Raw genomic sequence first — 18,486 nt, 5'->3', positions numbered from 1 at the left:
ACGCCAGATGGCGCTCCCCAAGGCGCTCTTGTTGCATTTTTGCACCGAGTCGGTCCTGAGCCAATTATCCCAGAAGGCACACGAATTATACTGTGAGCTAATATACAGCAGTATCTAGCACGCTCAACAGGCCCAGCCATTGGTTGGAAGAGAGATGGCAGAAGGAAAATTGGTGACCATGTTTTAATTCCATGAACCACGTTCAATAGGAGGCCAAGGAATTGCGGGAGATCGCGCCGTCTGCCAAAGAAAAATCAGCGCCGATGACGATACCCGTCTTTTATCCGATCAAGTTTACTCCGTACTGTCGACTAATTCCTACTGCAATGCCGTGCTACCCGACATGCCAGCAACTAGCTAGCATCGAAAAGCTCGCGTGAAGTCGCGATTGTAATGAGGATGGACAGCGCGAAAACTACTCTGGGTCCCCATACATCGGACAAAAAGTCGAACAGCCAGACATGATCGATACCTGGTACACGCGCACGGGCTCTAGGGGCTTATTGCCCCTAAGGAAAACGGGCCCGTCTTGTGCGCAGCTTCCGCTCGGAAACGGTGCCAACAGCATTAAATAACAAACTGGAGGAAACCTGGAGGACAGCGACGAGATATTCAGGTCAAGAAATGGGTGTCAAAGGATCACGTAGGCTTGTCTAATATTCCGTATAGGTGCACTCCGTATTCGAGCGGTAATAAGAAAACCCGATATATGTACACCCTGTGTATGCATATGAGATACAATGTTATCAACGCCGGAAAGCATGGCATCCAAATAGCAGCCTAAAGGACGGTGAAGTGGCACAGGTAAACCGATGGTCCAAAATGTCATACCAAATAGAAAAGGAAAAAGGAGGAAAAAGAGCTAAAAATAAGTCAAGGAATATATGAATCCAAGGAAGGATCAGTCTGAAACAGCCAGGCCCCTGTTAAATCAGCGAACGCGAAAAAAAAAATAAAAAAAAAAGGGCAAAAAAAAAAAAAAAAAAAAGAGTTTCAACCCAGAAGGTAAAAAGATAATAAAAGACACCCAAGGGACAACCATGAATATTGAAATGCCGCCACAAGATTAAAGAAAGGGAATGTCATTATTTGTTTGCTTTCATTACGTTTTCTTTTTCTCCTCCTTTTTCTTTCCAAATGTCTTTTTCCATCGTTCTGAGATCCCGTCCTTGAACTTCTCCCACGGATTTCGGTTCAAGCGGTTACTAAGCTGCCGGTAGTGATACATCTCGCTCCAGCAATCTCTTCCCCATTCACAGCCCGCCATGTTCACCAAGAAATCGCGATTCTTTTCCTGATAGTGAATACCCAGGTTGGTCCCGTCGCCACAGGCACCTGGAGGGAAGGAATTCATTCGTCGCTGAGGTACGAACGCAACATGAGGCCTGATCCACGGTTGATGGGTGTATAGGTGTTCTAGGCTGTCCTGCTCCTTATGCTCCCACTCCATGTGCTTCTGTTCGTAGAGGACAGGATCCCACCAGATGTCGAGCAGACGATCTGTCCAGGCGCTGCGTCGCACCATGAAGGACCCAAGGTTGAAGCCCGAGCAGTCTTGGGGTACAAGCATATTGATGGAAGACTCTTTGCCATCGCCCTCGACGGAAAGAGAAAGCGGATCGAGGTAGAATAGAGAGGGCGGATGGGTGATGTTGAGGGGGTTATATGTGTTGATATTGCGGTACGTCTTTTTGCCGAGATTTTTAAGGATGTGATTCTCAACCGACAAGGAAGGCTCCATAATAAAGGTATGAAGATCTAGCCACCAGAACCTTTGAAGAACCGTTAGCAGAGTGAGGGATAGCGAGAGTTTGGGATGCATTGTACCATTCGGCTTTCGGGTATTTTCTTAAAGCTGAGCGGATCGTGTCGACTTTCTCCCAACTTTCACGCCATTCGTGCGCGTATCGCTTTTTGGTTACCATGTTGACGATCTCCAGGTCATAGCCCCATCGCTTTACGTATCGCCTCTTATTTCGTAAACTATCTCGCTCAATGGCCCATTCGCGTGCGCCTTTCCATTCCATTACTCCTCCTCCGAGATTTGATGCGACAATGAGAACGATCTTCTTGCCTCCACCCAGGGAGGACCTTCGGTACGCTTCATAAATGGCTACAGTGGCTTTTGGTCAGGGCCCGTTCGAGCGTCTGTTTCGAGGAAAGGTGTCACTTACGTTGGGAAAAAACGAGCCAGAAAACAAACATTAATATCAAGAGCAATAACAGCTGTACTCGTTTCCGTCGTAGCAAATTTCCTAGCAGTGTTTTTAGGCGACTCAACAACGGTCCGCCATTCGGGCTCCATCGTCCGCGGCCCAGCTTTTCTTTCTCTCCATAGGCCGAATTCATCCGGAACCTGGGTAAGCTAGCAGATATTTTCCGGCGTTGTCTAGAAAAGAAGCCATTGTTTCGAGTTGAGAAGGACGGATAGCCTCTGACCTGGTCGCTCTTGGCCTTGGCTGCCGCCCACGATAGTCGGCCGGGTCCGGCAGCGCCAATTCCCTTCATATACAGCCCGCTGCCTGATTGTAGATCTGAATAGCCCTTTCGTGGTGTGGAAGTGCCGCTACCTCCCGTACCAGTCGTCAGACCGGGGCTAGACCATCCTCCATCAGGCCTCGGCGAAGGCGATCGCGACAGCGACATGGGCGAAGGCCCGGTCGCAGACGGGGTGCCCGGGATAGCAGAAAGGAAAGAATGAGAAGAGGAGCCGGGGCTGGTTGCGTGGTCACTAGCACCGGACGGATGGAGGTTCAGAGAAACGAGAGTTGAGGAGCGACGCCGGTGGTGCGAACCCGGGGTTCTGTGGTCTGCGGAGGATGTAGTAGCCACGGTGAAGGAGCACGCGGAAAAGCGAGGGTAAAAGCGAGAGAACCCAATCTAGCCACGACCTTTAACAGGGATTGACAGGAGATCCGTCGGAAATTTTAGTGGGTGAACAGCTCTTCAGGACCTCTTTTAGCCCTCGAAAGCCCCCGAAAGCCCTCGTAGCATCAAGCCTTCTCTCCCTCCCCAACAGTCACTCGCTCCACGGTGTGGGATTCACCGCGAGAAGGGGGATGAGTCTGGATGGAAGACAAGCAGAGTCAACGGGCGTTTGATGTTATGTTCGACGAACGTCAAAAGCACGTGGTCAGCCCTGGGCGTACGCTTCCAACCGTTTATGTGGCTCTGTGTCCCTTTTTTTTTTTTCCTTTTTTTTTTTTTTTTTTTTTTGGTCTTGCGTAAATTCGTTTTTCTTTTTCACTTCTGTTCCGCTTCCGCCGCCGCTGCTGTGTATCCCTAAAGCAGAAAGGCACGCAAAAAAGAAAAAGCACTGTTCGTCCAACTTCTGAGGTAGTTAATTTGCGGACGCAATGCCACCTACGTACAATAAGGGCTAGTACGGGTCGACTTGGATCGGAATGGGACTCAAAAACGAGAGACGACGGTGGGATGTCACCACGAAACAGGCGGACAAGGCTCAGAAGACAGGTGTTCCTCGCTAGCGACGTCGAGTTCACTGTCTGTCTAAGACGGGAAGGGAAGAAATAAAAAATGGCCGAGAAGAAGGGGGAAATATTTTTTTTGACCTCCAGTTTGTTGAAAGATAATTTCCTCAATTATTGGCTTGTTGCTATTAATTTAAGGCCCGGGGGGCGGCGTGTCGTTAGCGTGCTGCCCAGCCAATAAACAGGTGTCCATGAAGTCGAGTCGAGCCAAAAAGGGAGCGTTTACTGCTTGGTCGTGCGAAGGCCCTCAAGCCACAGCAACAGCGTGTTGAAAGAGACCAAGGGGAGAACTTGTCAATCATTTTATTGTTTTCTCATTTATAATTTTAAATTTTTTCTTTCCCTTTTTCAAGTATGGCTGTTACGACGGAAGACGGCATGATCCGCCTTGCCGTCAGGTGTGTACGGACATCGTTACCAAGCCGGAAAAATACTGGGCAGAATCTATGGGTGATGATGATGCGCCAAAAAAGCAATCATGGCTCTTGCTGGCCAGCTTTTCAGGGTCTTGGGGGAACCTAATCTCGACCTCCACCGAACAGACGCGGCCCAGAAAGCCCAGATCTAAACCGGAGTTAAATTTTGTTCTTGCGTCTGTGCAACAACCGGTTCTGCTTATTTCATGTTTCAGGAGCGAAGCAATCCTCCTGGTATTGTCTTGCAAAAAAAAAAAAGGGAGTCCTTATCATCGATTTGCCCCGTCGAGCGGATCGAGTACGCAACCTGCCCTTCTTTGGACCCATCATTGGGCGGTGATCTTCAGCACTTTGCGCGGCCTACCAAACCCGACTAACGTTTGAATTCTGCGCACAATGCCAGCCAGCTCCAGTGCGGCCCAGCAAGGCGATCTTCCGATCTCTGACTGCCGCCACTGCCTCACCAATGCCCCAGGAAAGCCTACACAAATCTGTGACATTTACCCAGCAAAATAAATTTGCTCTTTTCTCCCTGCCAAAGAAGTGGCATCCCTTGTAGCGAAAAAGTGGGGAGAGATACGATAGTAAGCTCGACGTTCCAGAAATAGCAACCCTCTTTGCTCAGAACCATGGACCGGCGATCGGGAAGCAAGCGAAAGGCACAGTCGTACAGAGTACAAGGACATACGGAAGAACCCCCCACCTTTCAGTGGTTGGAATGCCAATTCGCACTCCCAACGCACTGGCTCGCTGGATGACAGCGGGTCACCATGGCTCCAGGTGTAAAACGTTCGAGGATAGTTTTCGCTTCAAAGATGGGCTGGCAGATTTTAAGCGATCCTAAGACTCAACAAAATGATCGAGAAAATGCTTGGCAGCAGCATTTTGCCGGGAAATTTGGCTGTCCAAGCCTGCGCTTATTTGAACCCAGAACCTCACCTATCAGCGTTCCGTGGGCAGTCATCCAGGTCCAAGACATGCGTCCCATTCGCTGAGAAACCCTGCCACTCAAATCTGAGGTCGCTTTTACGAGCGACCTCGTGGAATTTTCAAGACCATGCTCATATTCTCCTCCCACTATGAAAGTACTGTACTCCGGAATGGAGAACTGGATACAACCTTCGTTCGGGAGACTACATAGTTACATCGCCACCTAACTACCCACCCAGTCCGCCCTGCCTTCATATGTACTCGTGCTGCCGATCCCCGGTTATGTCACGTGATCATTAAATCACTGATTATGTAAATAATGATTATTCATCAATCATTTATATCACGTGATAACCTATTTTTCACATTCACCAATAAGAGGCAAGTGTGAGTCGTAACCAATCAGCGAACGATCTCGCCAACCCGCCGCGCTGGCTGAACTTCACTCATTACCTCACCAACGGCGAAGACGAGAGCAATTGAAACCTCCTCCGCCGCAATTGGCTTCTGAAACCCGGTCACATCTCAGTCTCTAGCCTGTCTCTACTGGCTCTCCATACCCCAGTCCGAATAAAACCACATTCCGCAACAATGCCCACACCCGAGTCCGCCGCCTTCCTCGCCAAAAAGCCCACGGTGCCACCGACCTACGATGGCGTGAACTTCGAAGACACAGAGGCCGTTCACAACGCCCGTGATGCCATTATCCGTGAACAGTGGGTGCGCAGCATGATGGCCAGACTAGTCGGTGAAGAACTGGGCAAGTGTTATCGGAGAGAAGGTGTGAACCATCTGGAGAAATGCGGCAAATTGAGAGGTAAAAATGCCCAAATTTGTTTGGAATGTGAGCTCCCAAGCTAAATAACTTCTTTTTTTCTTTATATCAACAGATAAATATTTCGAATTGATCGACGAACGCAAGATCAAGGGCTACTTGTTCGAGGAGAAGAACTACTTTTCGAAAGAGGGAGAGAAGTCCTCGTGATTATCTGCTGCTGTGGGTTTTATGTGAACGGGGGCTGCGTTTGTGTATTTCTACTAGAGGCGGAAAAAAAAGAAATTCTCACAAGCATCGATGAATAGAGATGGATTTACCCACTTTGTCTGCGAGTTGCGGTTCCTATAACAGTTCAGAGGCTAGCTGGATGTACGAGCGGACATTACATTACTTTTCTTTTTTTTTTTTTTTTTTTTTTTTTTTTTTTTTTTTTTTTTTTTTTTTTTTTTTTTTTTTTTGGATCTACGACGGCATAGGAATCTTCTTCGACCACGATTCTTGCGCTCTATTGGTGTCGTGTGGTGCATTGATGGGGTGAGATTCATTTGCATAGAAGTTGGCAATGATTCGGGACTGAATATCCGCGCGATATTATGTGTATATAAGATTTTACTGGTTCTTGGGCGTACTTGCTTTTTCATAGCCGATCCCAATTCATGCCTCGAAATGTTGCCATATCGTGCTTGCTATTTCTCTGACATCTTTTGTAATCATTTAGGATCGGTGCTCTGAAAGCTAACATTCAATGCTGGCACCTCTCGGTACACATTCGTAGTCAATATTAGAATCAAAGTCGGAAAGGACACATCTAAAAGTATCCACCACTTCTCCCGGAGGATGCAATGTCGCCTTCTTCCTCACTACTTTCAGCAATGACTACCGGCTCAGGGCTCTCCGGGGGAGCACGCATGCGCGCGAGATGTTCAGAATCCAATAGAGGAGGTATGTATGGACCGGGAGGCGGATGGATATCCCTCCCGGAAGGTAAGTTCGATAAATAAGATGCGGATGACGGGATTGCTTGCGTATTAATCTATCATCGTTAGCGCCAGGTGATCCCAAGGTTAAAGCAATTCTACGGTCAAGGCCATACAGTGTTGTTCATTCTGGTCCATTTAGTTTCCAACATTTCGAGGACCCTTTCTTCCTCTTCCTTACCGGCATCATCCCCCCAATCAAGTTCTCTGAGTGGCTCGCCCTTTTTGGTCGACGTAGTCTCTTCTAGTTTCCTCTCCTCTCTCCTTTCACTCCATTGTGTTTTCAGCCGTGAAAATCCAATTCTTCCCTTACCTTTTGACCCGGATACTTCCTCATCACCTTCCAGGGACCCCTTGATCCCCAATGCTGACTTTCCAGCCCTTAACCAAGCAATTCCTTCTCCGACTTTACCAGTCATTTCCGCATCAATCCCAAAAAATCGACATGCCTTAGCCCTTGCCACTCGCGCCAGGACACGCATGTAGCTGATGAGATCTTCATCTAGCTTCCTCCTGTCCGTACGCACTGACTCGGGCGAAGTTGACCCACAACTTTTCACCGCGCCAGCGCTCGCAGCAGCCTGCTCCGCATATTCCGCCGCCCGGATACAGAGCCGAGCGAACAGGAGTGTCCGCACTTTCGGTATATCCGGAGCCTTGATCATCCACTCCGTGTCGTGCTTATTGCGCGCCTGAATACACGTCGATAGATACGCGTCATCCTTCACGACGGCGAGCAGAGTAGCCTCGGCCATGGCCAGGGAAGATAAAGCCGACTGCGTCGACGGATCCAAATCCGGTACTGGTCCGGAAATTTGGCCGTTGCCTACCTCGGCGCTGCTCAAGCCTGAAGAAGCGAGGAATGTATGGACGCTGCTCACCGCAATTAGGTTCTTCATCGCACCTTGCGCGGCGGCAGTCTTTTGTTCCACTGTCGGCGTCGTGTTTGCATAAAGCGTCTTGAGGATCTTTGTGCGCGCCAGCAGGGAGAGAACATAGCCTAGAGTCGTCAGGACGAAAGCGACTTCGAAATCCAACCCGCATCCTTTTATTCGGCGGTCTCGACCTCCACGGTGTAGAACATGTAGCGACGACGCCGGCGAGCTTAGAGTCGCACGCCATTGCACCTCGATTTCAGCTCGTAGGACAACGTCGACATCTTCATTCTCAGCGCCGGAGCCGGAAGCGGGGTTGGAGCTTAGACCCCGCGAGAGCGCGAATAAGTAGGGGATGTATTCATTCAATGCCTTGAGGATGTGCGGTAGGTGTGCTGCACGTTGCGAGGGTAAAGTGGCCTTGTGTTTCTTTAATGCGACGCGGAGGGCGTGACGGGCTGTTGAGGCGCAAGACGGGAGCGACGGGTGGGTGGGGGAGATGAGGTACGACTGAAAGGAGAGGTGGGAAGTGGTGGGGAGAGAGAACGAGAACACCATCGCTAGGAATGGGGGAAAAATTGCCCTATACAACTATACAAAGACTAAAAATTAAGACTTGAAGGGATCTTTTCCATTGTAAGGGTGAATAGGCACAATGTCACGGTTTGACCCCGGAGAGAGGCTGCGCCAGCGAAACATAACGATGTTCCAGGTCGGTGATGTCACAGCGAGGTAGTACTGGCCCCCGATGGGTGCAAATGACCGTTAGACGCAAGAGAACTGCGGGTTAGCAAAAGAACTAATCTCTATCTCAAATTTTTATTACTGATTTGATCACATTTATTGTGGTAGATAGCTATCATATGGCTAAGCAAAAGAAAGGTTGAGCTGGCTGCCAGAGCCCACAGCCGCCCCTCCAACCACCACCACCTTGCTCATATCTCCATTCGCTCCGGCGGCGACATGCTTTTTGAAATGCTGCTCACCTCCGTAGATGCTGGCTCCACGGTTTGTTCTCTCGACCTGATCTGTTTGCCCCACGCCTTTATAGATTCGACTCCACCTTCAATAACGATCGGCCGGTCATCTGCATCTTTCCCAAGAACGGTTCCCTGAAATCGAGATTCTTCTCCGGTCTTGCTATGCTTTTTCTTAAGCGCTAAAAGTAAACAATAAAGTCAGCACCGGTTTAGAAATGAAAACACGCAAGAAGGGAAAAAAAAAAAAAAAAAAGGAAAAAGAAAAAGAAAAAGGAAAGGTTTTGGCTGGGAGCGGGGATTTCAAACGCTAACCTGTAAGATAGTCTTCCTTTCCCATGCTTTCCACATCCACCACATCTCCCTCGCTGGGGATAAACCCAGCTATCCGTCTAATTTCTGTATTTGCGGGCCCGCTGAACCAAGTCAAAAACGACTCCAAACCCCTCATATCTTCCTTTCCTTCATGCACTTCTTCGAGTCGGGTTTTCTGTGGCCTCAAGGCGCCAACATCATTAAATGCCATGAGCACATCGTCAAGTGTGGGGACAGGATCTTCGGAGTGACTGTTGAGCGTATGATCAACGGTCGATGAGGCGAGGAGGAGCAAATATCGTCCAGCTATGTCGGTCAAGGTGTCGATGACAGCGGGCCGGGCAGAATGAAAGCCAGCGGCACGGAGAATCTGGATGATGGGTGGGCGTAAGAAGCAGTGGTGGAGGTCGGGTGTTGACATTTCGGAAGAGGTGATATGTGTGATCAAGGAGGAAGAGAAGTCTGGTCAACGGATATCAAAGGCATTACTTCCTGCAGTGACCCGCCGATAGTTGGGAACGCACATTCCTTTGATTCCAGCAAGGAAGAGGTCAAGAGAAGGGAAGGCAGATAGGCACCATCCTTCATAAGTTTAGCTTTCACTCCAGTTATTCCTCCATTCACCCAGGATCACAACAATAAGCACAGAATGAAAGTCGTGCTCCCCTGGATCTCGAACAATCACAACGCCAGCAGCCCAATCGCCACACCGGATGCCTGATTATGTAAACAGAGGTTATCAGATAAGTTAACTAACTAGTAACTAGCTAACCATATACGGCAAGGCGTTATCTTGGCAGGGCTCAACTGTGCTGATCCGCCCAACATCATCATCCCTGCCCACGGACTATGGACTCTGCCAGTCACGACGACAGCGAGACAATGAACCAACCCATTGTGGGATACTTCATACGGCAGCATCGCCACTATTTGCCAACTTTCCCTTGGATCGGCAGATGGTATCCTTTACATATTAATTGTGTTGATGAGATTCCAGTTTCACGACGCAGCTGGACAGCATAAATCTAACTTCTAGTTGGATTGCCAAAATGCAGGGCCACTGGTATGTGTTTCGTACAGAGATCTTCAAACAAAGCCAAAAAAAAAAAAAGAAAAAAGAAAAAAAAAAGGAAAATATATATATATATATATATATATCTCTTCACCGGGCTTTATATGCTCTGTACGCAAAAAGCAAAAATTTGCACATCTCCCTTGTTGCATCATAGGTACAATTGAACGAGACGAACGACCACTCACTTTGATACATTCTGAGCTCCATATTGGGCCGCTTGTCATGCTTACCTCAGATATCTAATTCTAGCTTTATTACATTTCCATTGCTGTTCTTGAACGACTTTCCTTCCAGCTGTGTTACATGGCACTGGTCATCAGTGGCATGTCTGCATATGTACAGTACATCCACGGTGGTTGCTTTCATTGTTTGACCGCTACATATATGTAGGATGGTGGAGGAACAAACGGGCTGGGCTGTTTAGCCCAGATTGCGGGTAGATATATCTTCTTGATATGTATATTCTTTTTTGTCACTCATAGCATTGCTTTGCTATCTACTACTTCTTTACCCCTTATAAAATTCGACCACCAAAACTGATTCGCAATGCGACACCCTTCCGTTGACCATCCCATATGGGAGACTCCCTTCAAGGTCATCGTTGTCGGGGCTGGAGTTGCTGGCTTGACACTGGCTCACTGCCTAGAGAAGGCCAATATCGACTATGTTGTCCTAGACAAGGGCATAGTGGCACCACCTTTTGGCACGACAATTACTATGCAGCCCCATGGCTGTAGAATTCTTGACCAGCTTGGTTGCTTAGATGCTGTTTTATCCCAGTGCTCCACCATGAAAGGATGTTCCTGTCGCACGTCTACCGGCAAAGTTTACGCAGAAAATCGTTTCTTCGAAGTAATACAACAATAGTATGTCCGCCTATTGACCACCGCTAGCTATCTAGGTGGCTAAGATGTGTAGTTCCGGTTACAGCACTTGTACCTTGGATAGGAGGGTGTTTCTGAGAACCCTCTACAACCAGCTTCGTGACAAATCGAAGGTCCTTGAAAGGTGCCGAGTCGAGAACATCATCGAAGAAACTGGAATAGTGAAGGTATTGCTCGCGGACGGAACGGAGCATGTGGGCAATCTCGTTGTCGGAGCCGATGGTGTCCACAGCAAGGTACGAGAGCTCATGTGGGATAAAGCCAACAGAGCCATACCAGGCTCTATCTCAGCCGCAGAAAAGCGCTGTAAGAGAAATTTGGCCCTTTCAATAATAAATAAAGATGGGCCACATCTGACATGTTCACTTCCTTAGCCATGGCCACCACCTACAATGCGCTCATCGCAATGTGCCCTCCGGTGCCCGGCCTCAGTAAACACGACATGGAAATTACCTCAGGTAACGGGTTTTCCTTTCTCCTTTTGTGCCAGCCGACTTTCATCACGTTCATAGCACACTGCAAACTGCCGGAGGCCAAACGATACCGTTGGCCTAATCGCGGGAAATACACGGAAGAAGAGATGGAAGCCTTGGCTAACAAGCTCGCCGACTGTCCTGTTACCGAGACTGTTTTGTTTGGAGAACTCTGGCGCTCGCGTACTAAAGGCCAGCTTATATCGCTGGAAGAAGGTGTCCTCAAGCACTGGTTCTTTGGCCGCATAGTCCTAGCAGGGGATGCCATCCACAAGGTAAAAAGAACTTTTGCCTTTTTCCCATGTCGATTTTGCTAACTGGGTTTTCCCACTTCAGATAACTCCTAACTCGGCCCTAGGAGGCTGTACGGCCATGGAAAGTGTCGTGAGCATTGCAAACGCAATTCATGGCCTTGTCCACGCGCACCCAAACAAAGAGCCCTCTGATGTTGAAATCCGCGATGCGCTGCAGCACTATCAGGATTCTCGTCTTGATCGTGTAAAGGGGATTGTCGAGTTCGGGGCAAAGATGACACGTCTACAGGCGTACGATGGATGGTGGAATTATATAACGCAACGATGGATAACGCCGGTCATCGGATTGGATTGCCTGGCTAGGGATGCCTCCAGGCTCTTCAGTGGAACGCCCAAGCTCAATTATGTGCCGTTCGAGGGGAAAGCAGGGAAGTTGGGATGGAATGAAGATAGTACTACACGGCTGACCAGGTCTCCAGGGAAGAAGGCGGCTCGGGGAGGGAGGGCCTTGAAGCGGATTCTGCCTGTTGTGGTCGGCACCTTGATGCTTCTTTCATCGACGCTTTGGTGGGTTATTTCCGGCGATATGAGGCATGCCTCTGCGGGATTTGGGGCCTTTATCAAGTTCGCATAGGAAGCAGAGTCGAGAATGAGACATTGCGTTTTTAGTTTCAGGGTTGGTTGCTTCCGTCGTCAAACAAACCAATGATGATGATTCGGTGATGATGTGGAACAGAAAACGCGGAAGAATTCAAGAAAACAACAGTTTACTGTGCGGGCAGTACGCTAAGCGCTTGCTCATCATGGTCTGTCACACGCGCTTTTCTCTGGTGATGTACCGTGGTTGACGGGAAGCGAATATGAAAAGGGGGGTATTCCAGGGATAGTTACATTGTGCATCGTATTCACACGTATTTGAGTTCCCATGAAATGGCGGTCGGCAAGACGATTTTCTTTCTTTTCTTTTCTTTTTTTTCCTTTTTTTTTTTTTTAAATTTTAATAGAGAACTACGGAGTGCGGAGTATTATGAGAGTATGTAGATAGCTTCGTTGACTGTTTTGCCGCGACATGGCTGGGGAGTGGTGAACCCGATCCTTTCCCCGATGCGCATCTGCCGGCCCTTTCTGCAGCTTGAGCCCTGGTCTCCTGTCCCTCGGCATCATGTCCTCTTCCATCCAGCGATCTGGCTGTCGCCGTGGATCAGCAGCTCCGAGCTATGGGCCAGCTCCACCGCCGCCAAGGTCGGTATGACTCGGCGAGTGACGCTTCGGTGGTTTATGGGCTTGCTAGCGTGGTCCTTGAAGGCCGAAAATCTGGAGAAAGTCGCCCAGCGAAGGGAGGCTTTCGCGCCGCACAGGCGGGCTGTCTGGACAACTGATAAAAGCGGGTGGTTTTTAGCAAAATTACGGGGTGAAGCTCGAACAAAGGAACACACTACATTGGCTGGGGGACCGCGCCACAGACCGAAGCCTGCGGATCCCTGGAAGTCCGACACTCTCCGCAAAACTTTTTTTGATCAGGACACTTTAAGATTATCTTGTGTTCACAAGTGAGGGAAAAAAAAAAAAGGAAAAGCAGACATAGCTTTGCCCACCTTCTTCCTCTCTTCTCATCTCCTCTCCTCTCCTCGCCCAATTCCACACAGCCCACCCCTCCAAGAAAAATTTTTTGCCCTTGTCGTCGTAGATTGGTCATCGGCTTGTTCACAATGCTCACCACCTTGAGAATTGCCAGCCGCTCAGCTGCCACGAAGGAAGCCGGCGTTCGCGTCCTGGCGTACCGGCAAGCCTCCACTTGGGCCAATGTCCCTCAGGGTCCTCCTGTATGATAGTCTGCCGCAATCCCTGAAGAACCGATCGATGGTCGTGCAGAATTGCTGACAGCTCGAGTTTCAAACAGGATGCCATCTTGGGGATCACTGAGGCCTTCAAGGCTGATTCCTTCAAGGAGAAGATCAACCTCGGCGTTGGAGCTTACCGTATGTCCCTCCTCGCCTGCAAGCGACCTGTTATTATTACCATTATTGTTTTTCTTTCTCTCTCTCTCTCTTTTTCAGATGAAACTTTCGAAGTCGGTCTTTGCTGACTGCTGCCGCGATAGGCGACGACCAAGGCAAACCCTACGTCCTCCCTTCCGTCAGAGCCGCCGAAACCAAAGTGGTGAACTCCAAGCTCGACAAGGAATACGCGGGAATCACTGGCGTTCCTTCTTTCACCAAGGCCGCTGCCGAGCTCGCTTTCGGCGCCGACAGCGCTGCCGTCAAGGAGGGCCGCATCGCCATCACACAGTCCATCTCCGGCACCGGCGCGCTGAGAATAGCCGCGGCCTTCCTGGAGCGCTTCTACCCTCACGCAAAGACGGTCTACATCCCCAACCCGAGCTGGGCCAACCACGCCGCCGTCTTCAAGGACTCCGGCCTCAAGGTCGAGAAGTACAGATACTACAACAAGGACACGATCGGACTTGACTTCGAGGGCCTGATCGCCGACCTCAAGGCCGCTCCTGCGCAGAGCATCATTCTGCTCCACGCGTGTGCGCACAATCCCACCGGCATCGACCCTACCCAGGAGCAATGGCTCCAGATCTCCGAGGTCATGAAGCAGAAGGGACATTTTGCCTTCTTCGACATGGCCTACCAGGGATTCGCCAGTGGAGATATCAACCGTGATGCCTTTGCCCTGCGGCACTTTGTGAGCCAGGGCCAGCCTGTCGTCCTCGCCCAGAGTTTCGCAAAGAACATGGTAAGTTCTTATGTCGCATAAGTTAAGGCTGTGCTATTCTCGTTGCTTCTTTGCTGATACAAGCTTTTTTTCCTTTTTCTTCCTGTTAAGGGTCTCTACGGTGAGCGTGTTGGTGCATTCTCCGTCGTCTGCGAATCGGCGGAAGAGAAGCAGCGCGTGGATTCGCAGATCAAGATTCTCGTTCGCCCCATGTACTCCAATCCGCCCATCCATGGCGCCCGCATCGCATCGACCATCCTGAACGACCCGACCCTGAACCAGCAGTGGCTCGGGGAGGTCAAGGGCATGGCCGACCGTATCATCGAGATGCGTGCCCTTCTCAAGAAGCACCTAGAAGAGCTGGGAAGCAAGCATGACTGGAGCCATATCACCAGCCAGGTTAGTTTTTCCACGCTAGAGAATGGTTTTGACTTGCCGTGCTTAACGCCTCACCCGTTTTGCAGATTGGCATGTTTGCCTACACCGGACTCAAGCCTGAGCAGATGGAGAAGTTGGCCAAGGAGGTAAGGACTGTTTCCCCCCTACCCCGTAACTATCCGAGCCCATCAACGGGAGGATGAGACTTTTGCTGACGACTCCGCTCGTCTCCAGCACTCCGTGTACGCCACCAAGGACGGCCGCATCTCCGTTGCGGGGATCACAACCGGCAACGTCAAGCAACTCGCGGAATCCATCTACAAGGTGACCGGCTAAAAAACTGGGGGGAATTAGTTTGTGGGGAAGCAGATGAAACAGGCGGTTTTTTCCCTAAAGCGCGCTTCCCACTCTAATGACCGTGACATAAACTTGACGTACTACTTTTCCTGCCTTTTTTTGTTTTTTTTTTTTCATTTTTCATTTTGGCTGAAAACGAATTTCCTGATGTACTTTTAAGGCCATATGTACTTCCATGCAAGCGATCATGTTTCTTTATCTTATCATCCTTTTTTTTATATAACTATATATTTTTTTCGTTCCATTTCCTTACCCAAAAAAAAAAAAAAAAAAAAAAAAAAAAAAAAAAAAAAGAAAGAAAGAAAAGAAAAGAAAAGAAAAAGAAAAAAAATATCCTGGCTAGCTACAAGGTCATCCCAGCACAGAAAAAATGACAGACTGTGAAGAAGCGCCGGATTGTCGTTCTCCGCCCTTCCACCCAGCGAACCCGAATGCGAGACAACCCACCCCCGCAATCCGAATACGACGCGATGGAGCTTCGATATCGCCCGGTTTACAGTTCAAAAGTTGAGACAAACAGCCAACCAACCAAGCAGTTGTTAATTCTGTTATTTCAGGAGGGGGGATAAGGGGATGTTCAGCTTCTACTCATTCGATGACGGTCAATTCACTGTGGTGAGAGTAGTTCTCTGTAGAAGGGATTGTCTTGTATGGAGAAAAAACATCATCTGCTGCTGCCGCAGACCGACAAGTTCACATGCCGACGCTGAGTCAGTTAGAGTTGCCGAACAGGGCCGGTGGTTGGCGCGCAGAGCTGCAGCTGCCAGAAAAGAGTGTTTGTCTGTCTGTTCATTTTAACTTCAGTTGTCTCCACGCTCTGTTGACGGCTGCTAATGTCAGGTTATATAGGTGCTGTACGGAGTAGTTAGTTATGGAGCAACATACAAAATAAACATGGGATGTAGTTTTTAGTATTGTTGCCACTTCCTTTTGCTGGGAAGATATTTAGTAGTACGTAAGTTCTGGCCAACCCGGAAGGGGCGTTTCGACCCTTGAACTAACTAGTTTTCCGCGCACTTGCCCCACGCGATTGCATCACCAAAAAAAAATAAAAAATAAAATAAAACAAAAAAATAAAAGCAAACAAAAAAAAATTAAGTAAAATAAAAAGAGGTAAGAAGAGGAAGAAAGGAAGTGACTAAGTAGCGGCGGTCCCCTTTTGGCTTTCCCCCCAAGTCACCCTGCGACGGTTATAACTATCACCGGTTTCCCAACCATCCATCATCCTGCACTGCTGCACAACATCCACCCTCTCACAATTCATCCTATTTTTTTTTTTCTTTTTGCTTTTTCTTTTCTTTTTCTTTTTAACCTTATGAGTTTATATCCCTAGTGCTACCATCCTACTACTGCTTGTCTGATAACTCCGGCATGACGCATCCTTACATCCCGATTACCCTGCACAAGGTCATGGCGGCCACGCGGGCATCATCGGATGCCCTGTTCAGCTTGTCAAATCTGGACCTGTACGTTGCCTGTTGGTCTCTTGCCAGGAATGAGTTTGAGCCAATTAACCTCTCTCTCTCCTTCGTAGCGTCCGCAACCTCGTGTTCATCGTCTTCCTGCTCCGGTTGAGCCGCAGATCCTTTTATACCATTCGCGGCCAGGGCTTCATCGGCACCATCTGCAACATCTACCACAAAGCCCACCTGACGCTCTACTCGCTCTTCTTGCGCGCCCCCGGCGTCCGCGGCCAGGTCGACAAGCAGGTCTCCACCGCCATCTCCAAGCTAGAGTCAAAACTCGCCCCCCAAGGTCCCGGCATCGTCAAGTACAACAAGCTTCCGGCGCAGGGATGGTCCGCCGAGCAGGTCCACGCCGAGCTGGATAGGTTGGCCGGCATGGAGCACACCATGTGGGAGGAAGGTCGCGTCAGCGGCGCTGTCTACCATGGTGGTGAAGACCTGTTGAAGCTCCAGACAGCTGCCTGGGGACAATTTGCCGTCGCGAACCCAATCCATCCCGACGTTTTCCCGGGCGTGAGGAAGATGGAGGCTGAAGTTGTCGCGATGGTGAGCTCCCATCTTTCTGCTTTTTCCTTTTTTTCCCTTCCTTCTCTTTTTTTTTTTTTTTTTTTTTTTTTGGGAGCTGTGAAAATCAATTGAGATGACTGACTGATTGATTTTGTAGGTTCTTGAATTGTTCAATGCCCCTGAAGGCGGTGCTGGTGTGACCACAAGCGGTGGAACAGAGTCCATCCTTATGGCCTGCTTGTCAGCTCGCCAAAAGGCGTATACCGAGCGTGGTGTCACTGATCCAGAAATGTTAGTCGCACGGGGATATCCAATGTAAACTAAACAAGAGCTAACACGTTTTCTTCGTCAGGATCGTTCCGATCACTGCCCATGCGGCGTTCAATAAAGCGGCGCAGTACTTTGGCATCAAGCTTCATTCCGTGCCCTGCCCTGCTCCCAACTATACAGTGCATATCCCATCTGTTCGCCGTTTGATCAATCCCAACACTATCCTCTTGGTCGGATCCGCGCCCAACTTCCCTCACGGAATCGTCGACGACATCCCTGCATTGTCCCGCCTCGCAGTCTCGTACAAGCTCCCTTTGCATGTTGATTGTTGCCTTGGATCGTTCGTTATTGCATTCTTGAAAAAATCCGGCTTCCCTTCACCGTATGAAGAACAGGGAGGTTTTGACTTCCGTCTTCCAGGCGTCACAAGCATTAGCGTTGACACTCACAAGTATGGCTTCGCTCCAAAGGGGAACTCCGTGGTCTTGTATCGCGATCGTGTTCTGCGAAGCTACCAATATTTCATCCTCCCAGAGTGGTCTGGTGGTGTTTACGCCTCCCCTTCGATTGCTGGTTCCCGCCCCGGAGCCTTGATCGCCGGCTGCTGGAGTAGTTTGATGGCCATTGGTGAATCGGGCTACAAGGACAGCTGCCACCAAATTGTCAGCGCGGCGAAGAAATTTGAAACGTCCATTCGTGAGGACCCCGTCCTTTCTCGCGATCTTAAAGTACTTGGTGAGCCGATGGTGAGCGTCGTCGCCTTTGCAACCACCACCGCGGAGATCGATATCTACGATATTGCTGATGCAATGTCAGCCAAGGGGTGGCATCTCAATGCTCTCCAAAACCCTGCTGCCATGCATGTCGCCTTCACCGTTCCAACAGCGAATGCCGTCGATCAGCTCACCGCTGATCTGACCGAAGTTGTCGAGATTGAACGTGCGAAGGCCGATGAGCGCAAGCGCTTGGGACAGAAGGTGGAGAAGGAGCGTGGTGATACCTCTGCCCTCTACGGTGTTGCGGGTAGCATCCCGGACAAAAGTATTGTCAGCCGTCTCGCTGAAGGGTTCCTTGATACGCTGTATCTCTCATAGTTGGACGAATTGTATTGTTTGTTCTAGGGGAATCAAGGTCAGTGGCGTTAAAAAGGGCGAAGATAATTGGGAATTGTGTTAGAAGGGTTGGCCGGATGCATGGATGCATGGTCACAGGCGTTGTTTACCACCTACATAGGCAGTTTACTAGGTAATTCGAATATTCATATTCTGCTTTAACCTTTGGCTTTGTTTGTCTTTTTGTGTACTCTCTTTTAGCTCACGGTTTCCTAAAGATAGTGTTAACA

General features: G+C 49.4%; 7 protein-coding genes across 7 annotated transcripts; 4 read left to right on the top strand and 3 right to left on the bottom strand.

The window, feature by feature from the left end:
* Positions 1-666: 666 nt before the first annotated feature.
* MNN10 (alpha-1,6-mannosyltransferase) lies at positions 667-3,750 on the bottom strand. The gene is made up of 3 exons (XM_003065723.2): positions 2,175-3,750; positions 1,828-2,113; positions 667-1,772 (listed from the first exon to the last, which is right to left on the bottom strand). The coding sequence occupies exons 1-3, from the start codon at positions 2,644-2,646 to the stop codon at positions 1,103-1,105; spliced, it is 1,428 nt and encodes a 475-aa protein (XP_003065769.2). The 5' UTR covers positions 2,647-3,750; the 3' UTR covers positions 667-1,102.
* Positions 3,751-5,305: 1,555 nt separating this feature from the next.
* On the top strand, positions 5,306-5,994 carry D8B26_001751 (uncharacterized protein). Its single transcript, XM_003065722.2, has 2 exons — positions 5,306-5,654; positions 5,728-5,994. The coding sequence occupies exons 1-2, from the start codon at positions 5,429-5,431 to the stop codon at positions 5,820-5,822; spliced, it is 321 nt and encodes a 106-aa protein (XP_003065768.1). The 5' UTR covers positions 5,306-5,428; the 3' UTR covers positions 5,823-5,994.
* Positions 5,995-6,381: 387 nt separating this feature from the next.
* Positions 6,382-8,025, bottom strand: D8B26_001750 (uncharacterized protein; the record flags this gene model as incomplete). The annotated part of the gene is made up of 2 exons (XM_003065721.2): positions 6,382-6,648; positions 6,709-8,025. The coding sequence occupies 2 exons, from the start codon at positions 8,023-8,025 to the stop codon at positions 6,424-6,426; spliced, it is 1,542 nt and encodes a 513-aa protein (XP_003065767.2). The 3' UTR covers positions 6,382-6,423.
* A 264-nt stretch (positions 8,026-8,289) lies between these two features.
* On the bottom strand, positions 8,290-9,428 carry D8B26_001749 (uncharacterized protein). The gene is made up of 2 exons (XM_003065720.2): positions 8,760-9,428; positions 8,290-8,626 (listed from the first exon to the last, which is right to left on the bottom strand). The coding sequence occupies exons 1-2, from the start codon at positions 9,178-9,180 to the stop codon at positions 8,403-8,405; spliced, it is 645 nt and encodes a 214-aa protein (XP_003065766.1). The 5' UTR covers positions 9,181-9,428; the 3' UTR covers positions 8,290-8,402.
* Positions 9,429-10,380: 952 nt separating this feature from the next.
* Positions 10,381-12,079, top strand: D8B26_001748 (uncharacterized protein; the record flags this gene model as incomplete). Its single annotated transcript, XM_003065719.2, has 4 exons — positions 10,381-10,700; positions 10,753-11,024; positions 11,093-11,466; positions 11,528-12,079. The coding sequence occupies 4 exons, from the start codon at positions 10,381-10,383 to the stop codon at positions 12,077-12,079; spliced, it is 1,518 nt and encodes a 505-aa protein (XP_003065765.2).
* A 921-nt stretch (positions 12,080-13,000) lies between these two features.
* On the top strand, positions 13,001-15,101 carry AAT1 (aspartate transaminase aat1). Its single transcript, XM_003065718.2, has 6 exons — positions 13,001-13,268; positions 13,346-13,424; positions 13,547-14,187; positions 14,278-14,565; positions 14,631-14,690; positions 14,779-15,101. The coding sequence occupies exons 1-6, from the start codon at positions 13,155-13,157 to the stop codon at positions 14,878-14,880; spliced, it is 1,284 nt and encodes a 427-aa protein (XP_003065764.2). The 5' UTR covers positions 13,001-13,154; the 3' UTR covers positions 14,881-15,101.
* A 914-nt stretch (positions 15,102-16,015) lies between these two features.
* On the top strand, positions 16,016-18,386 carry D8B26_001746 (uncharacterized protein). The gene is made up of 4 exons (XM_003065717.2): positions 16,016-16,367; positions 16,436-16,913; positions 17,032-17,165; positions 17,227-18,386. The coding sequence occupies exons 1-4, from the start codon at positions 16,273-16,275 to the stop codon at positions 18,236-18,238; spliced, it is 1,719 nt and encodes a 572-aa protein (XP_003065763.2). The 5' UTR covers positions 16,016-16,272; the 3' UTR covers positions 18,239-18,386.
* Positions 18,387-18,486: the final 100 nt, after the last annotated feature.

This window comes from Coccidioides posadasii, chromosome 1 (assembly GCF_018416015.2).
Source record: "Coccidioides posadasii str. Silveira chromosome 1, complete sequence".
Lineage (NCBI taxonomy): Eukaryota > Fungi > Ascomycota > Eurotiomycetes > Onygenales > Onygenaceae > Coccidioides > Coccidioides posadasii.
Note: the sequence above shows the minus strand (reverse complement) of the source record. Positions and strands in the feature narration are given on the sequence as shown.

Coding starts and splice junctions, on each gene's coding strand:
- AAT1 (XM_003065718.2), top strand. CDS start 13,155: ATGCTCACCACCTTGAGAATTGCCAGCCGCTCAGCTGCCACGAAGGAA. Junction 13,269..13,345: donor ATGTCCCTCAGGGTCCTCCT/GTATGATAGTCT, acceptor AGTTTCAAACAG/GATGCCATCTTGGGGATCAC. Junction 14,188..14,277: donor AGAGTTTCGCAAAGAACATG/GTAAGTTCTTAT, acceptor CTTCCTGTTAAG/GGTCTCTACGGTGAGCGTGT.
- D8B26_001746 (XM_003065717.2), top strand. CDS start 16,273: ATGACGCATCCTTACATCCCGATTACCCTGCACAAGGTCATGGCGGCC. Junction 16,368..16,435: donor AGCTTGTCAAATCTGGACCT/GTACGTTGCCTG, acceptor TCTCCTTCGTAG/CGTCCGCAACCTCGTGTTCA. Junction 16,914..17,031: donor AGGCTGAAGTTGTCGCGATG/GTGAGCTCCCAT, acceptor TTGATTTTGTAG/GTTCTTGAATTGTTCAATGC.
- D8B26_001749 (XM_003065720.2), bottom strand. CDS start 9,180: ATGTCAACACCCGACCTCCACCACTGCTTCTTACGCCCACCCATCATC. Junction 8,627..8,759: donor AAAGGAAGACTATCTTACAG/GTTAGCGTTTGA, acceptor GTTTACTTTTAG/CGCTTAAGAAAAAGCATAGC.
- D8B26_001751 (XM_003065722.2), top strand. CDS start 5,429: ATGCCCACACCCGAGTCCGCCGCCTTCCTCGCCAAAAAGCCCACGGTG. Junction 5,655..5,727: donor GAAATGCGGCAAATTGAGAG/GTAAAAATGCCC, acceptor TTATATCAACAG/ATAAATATTTCGAATTGATC.
- MNN10 (XM_003065723.2), bottom strand. CDS start 2,646: ATGTCGCTGTCGCGATCGCCTTCGCCGAGGCCTGATGGAGGATGGTCT. Junction 2,114..2,174: donor CTGGCTCGTTTTTTCCCAAC/GTAAGTGACACC, acceptor AAGCCACTGTAG/CCATTTATGAAGCGTACCGA. Junction 1,773..1,827: donor AAATACCCGAAAGCCGAATG/GTACAATGCATC, acceptor GGTTCTTCAAAG/GTTCTGGTGGCTAGATCTTC.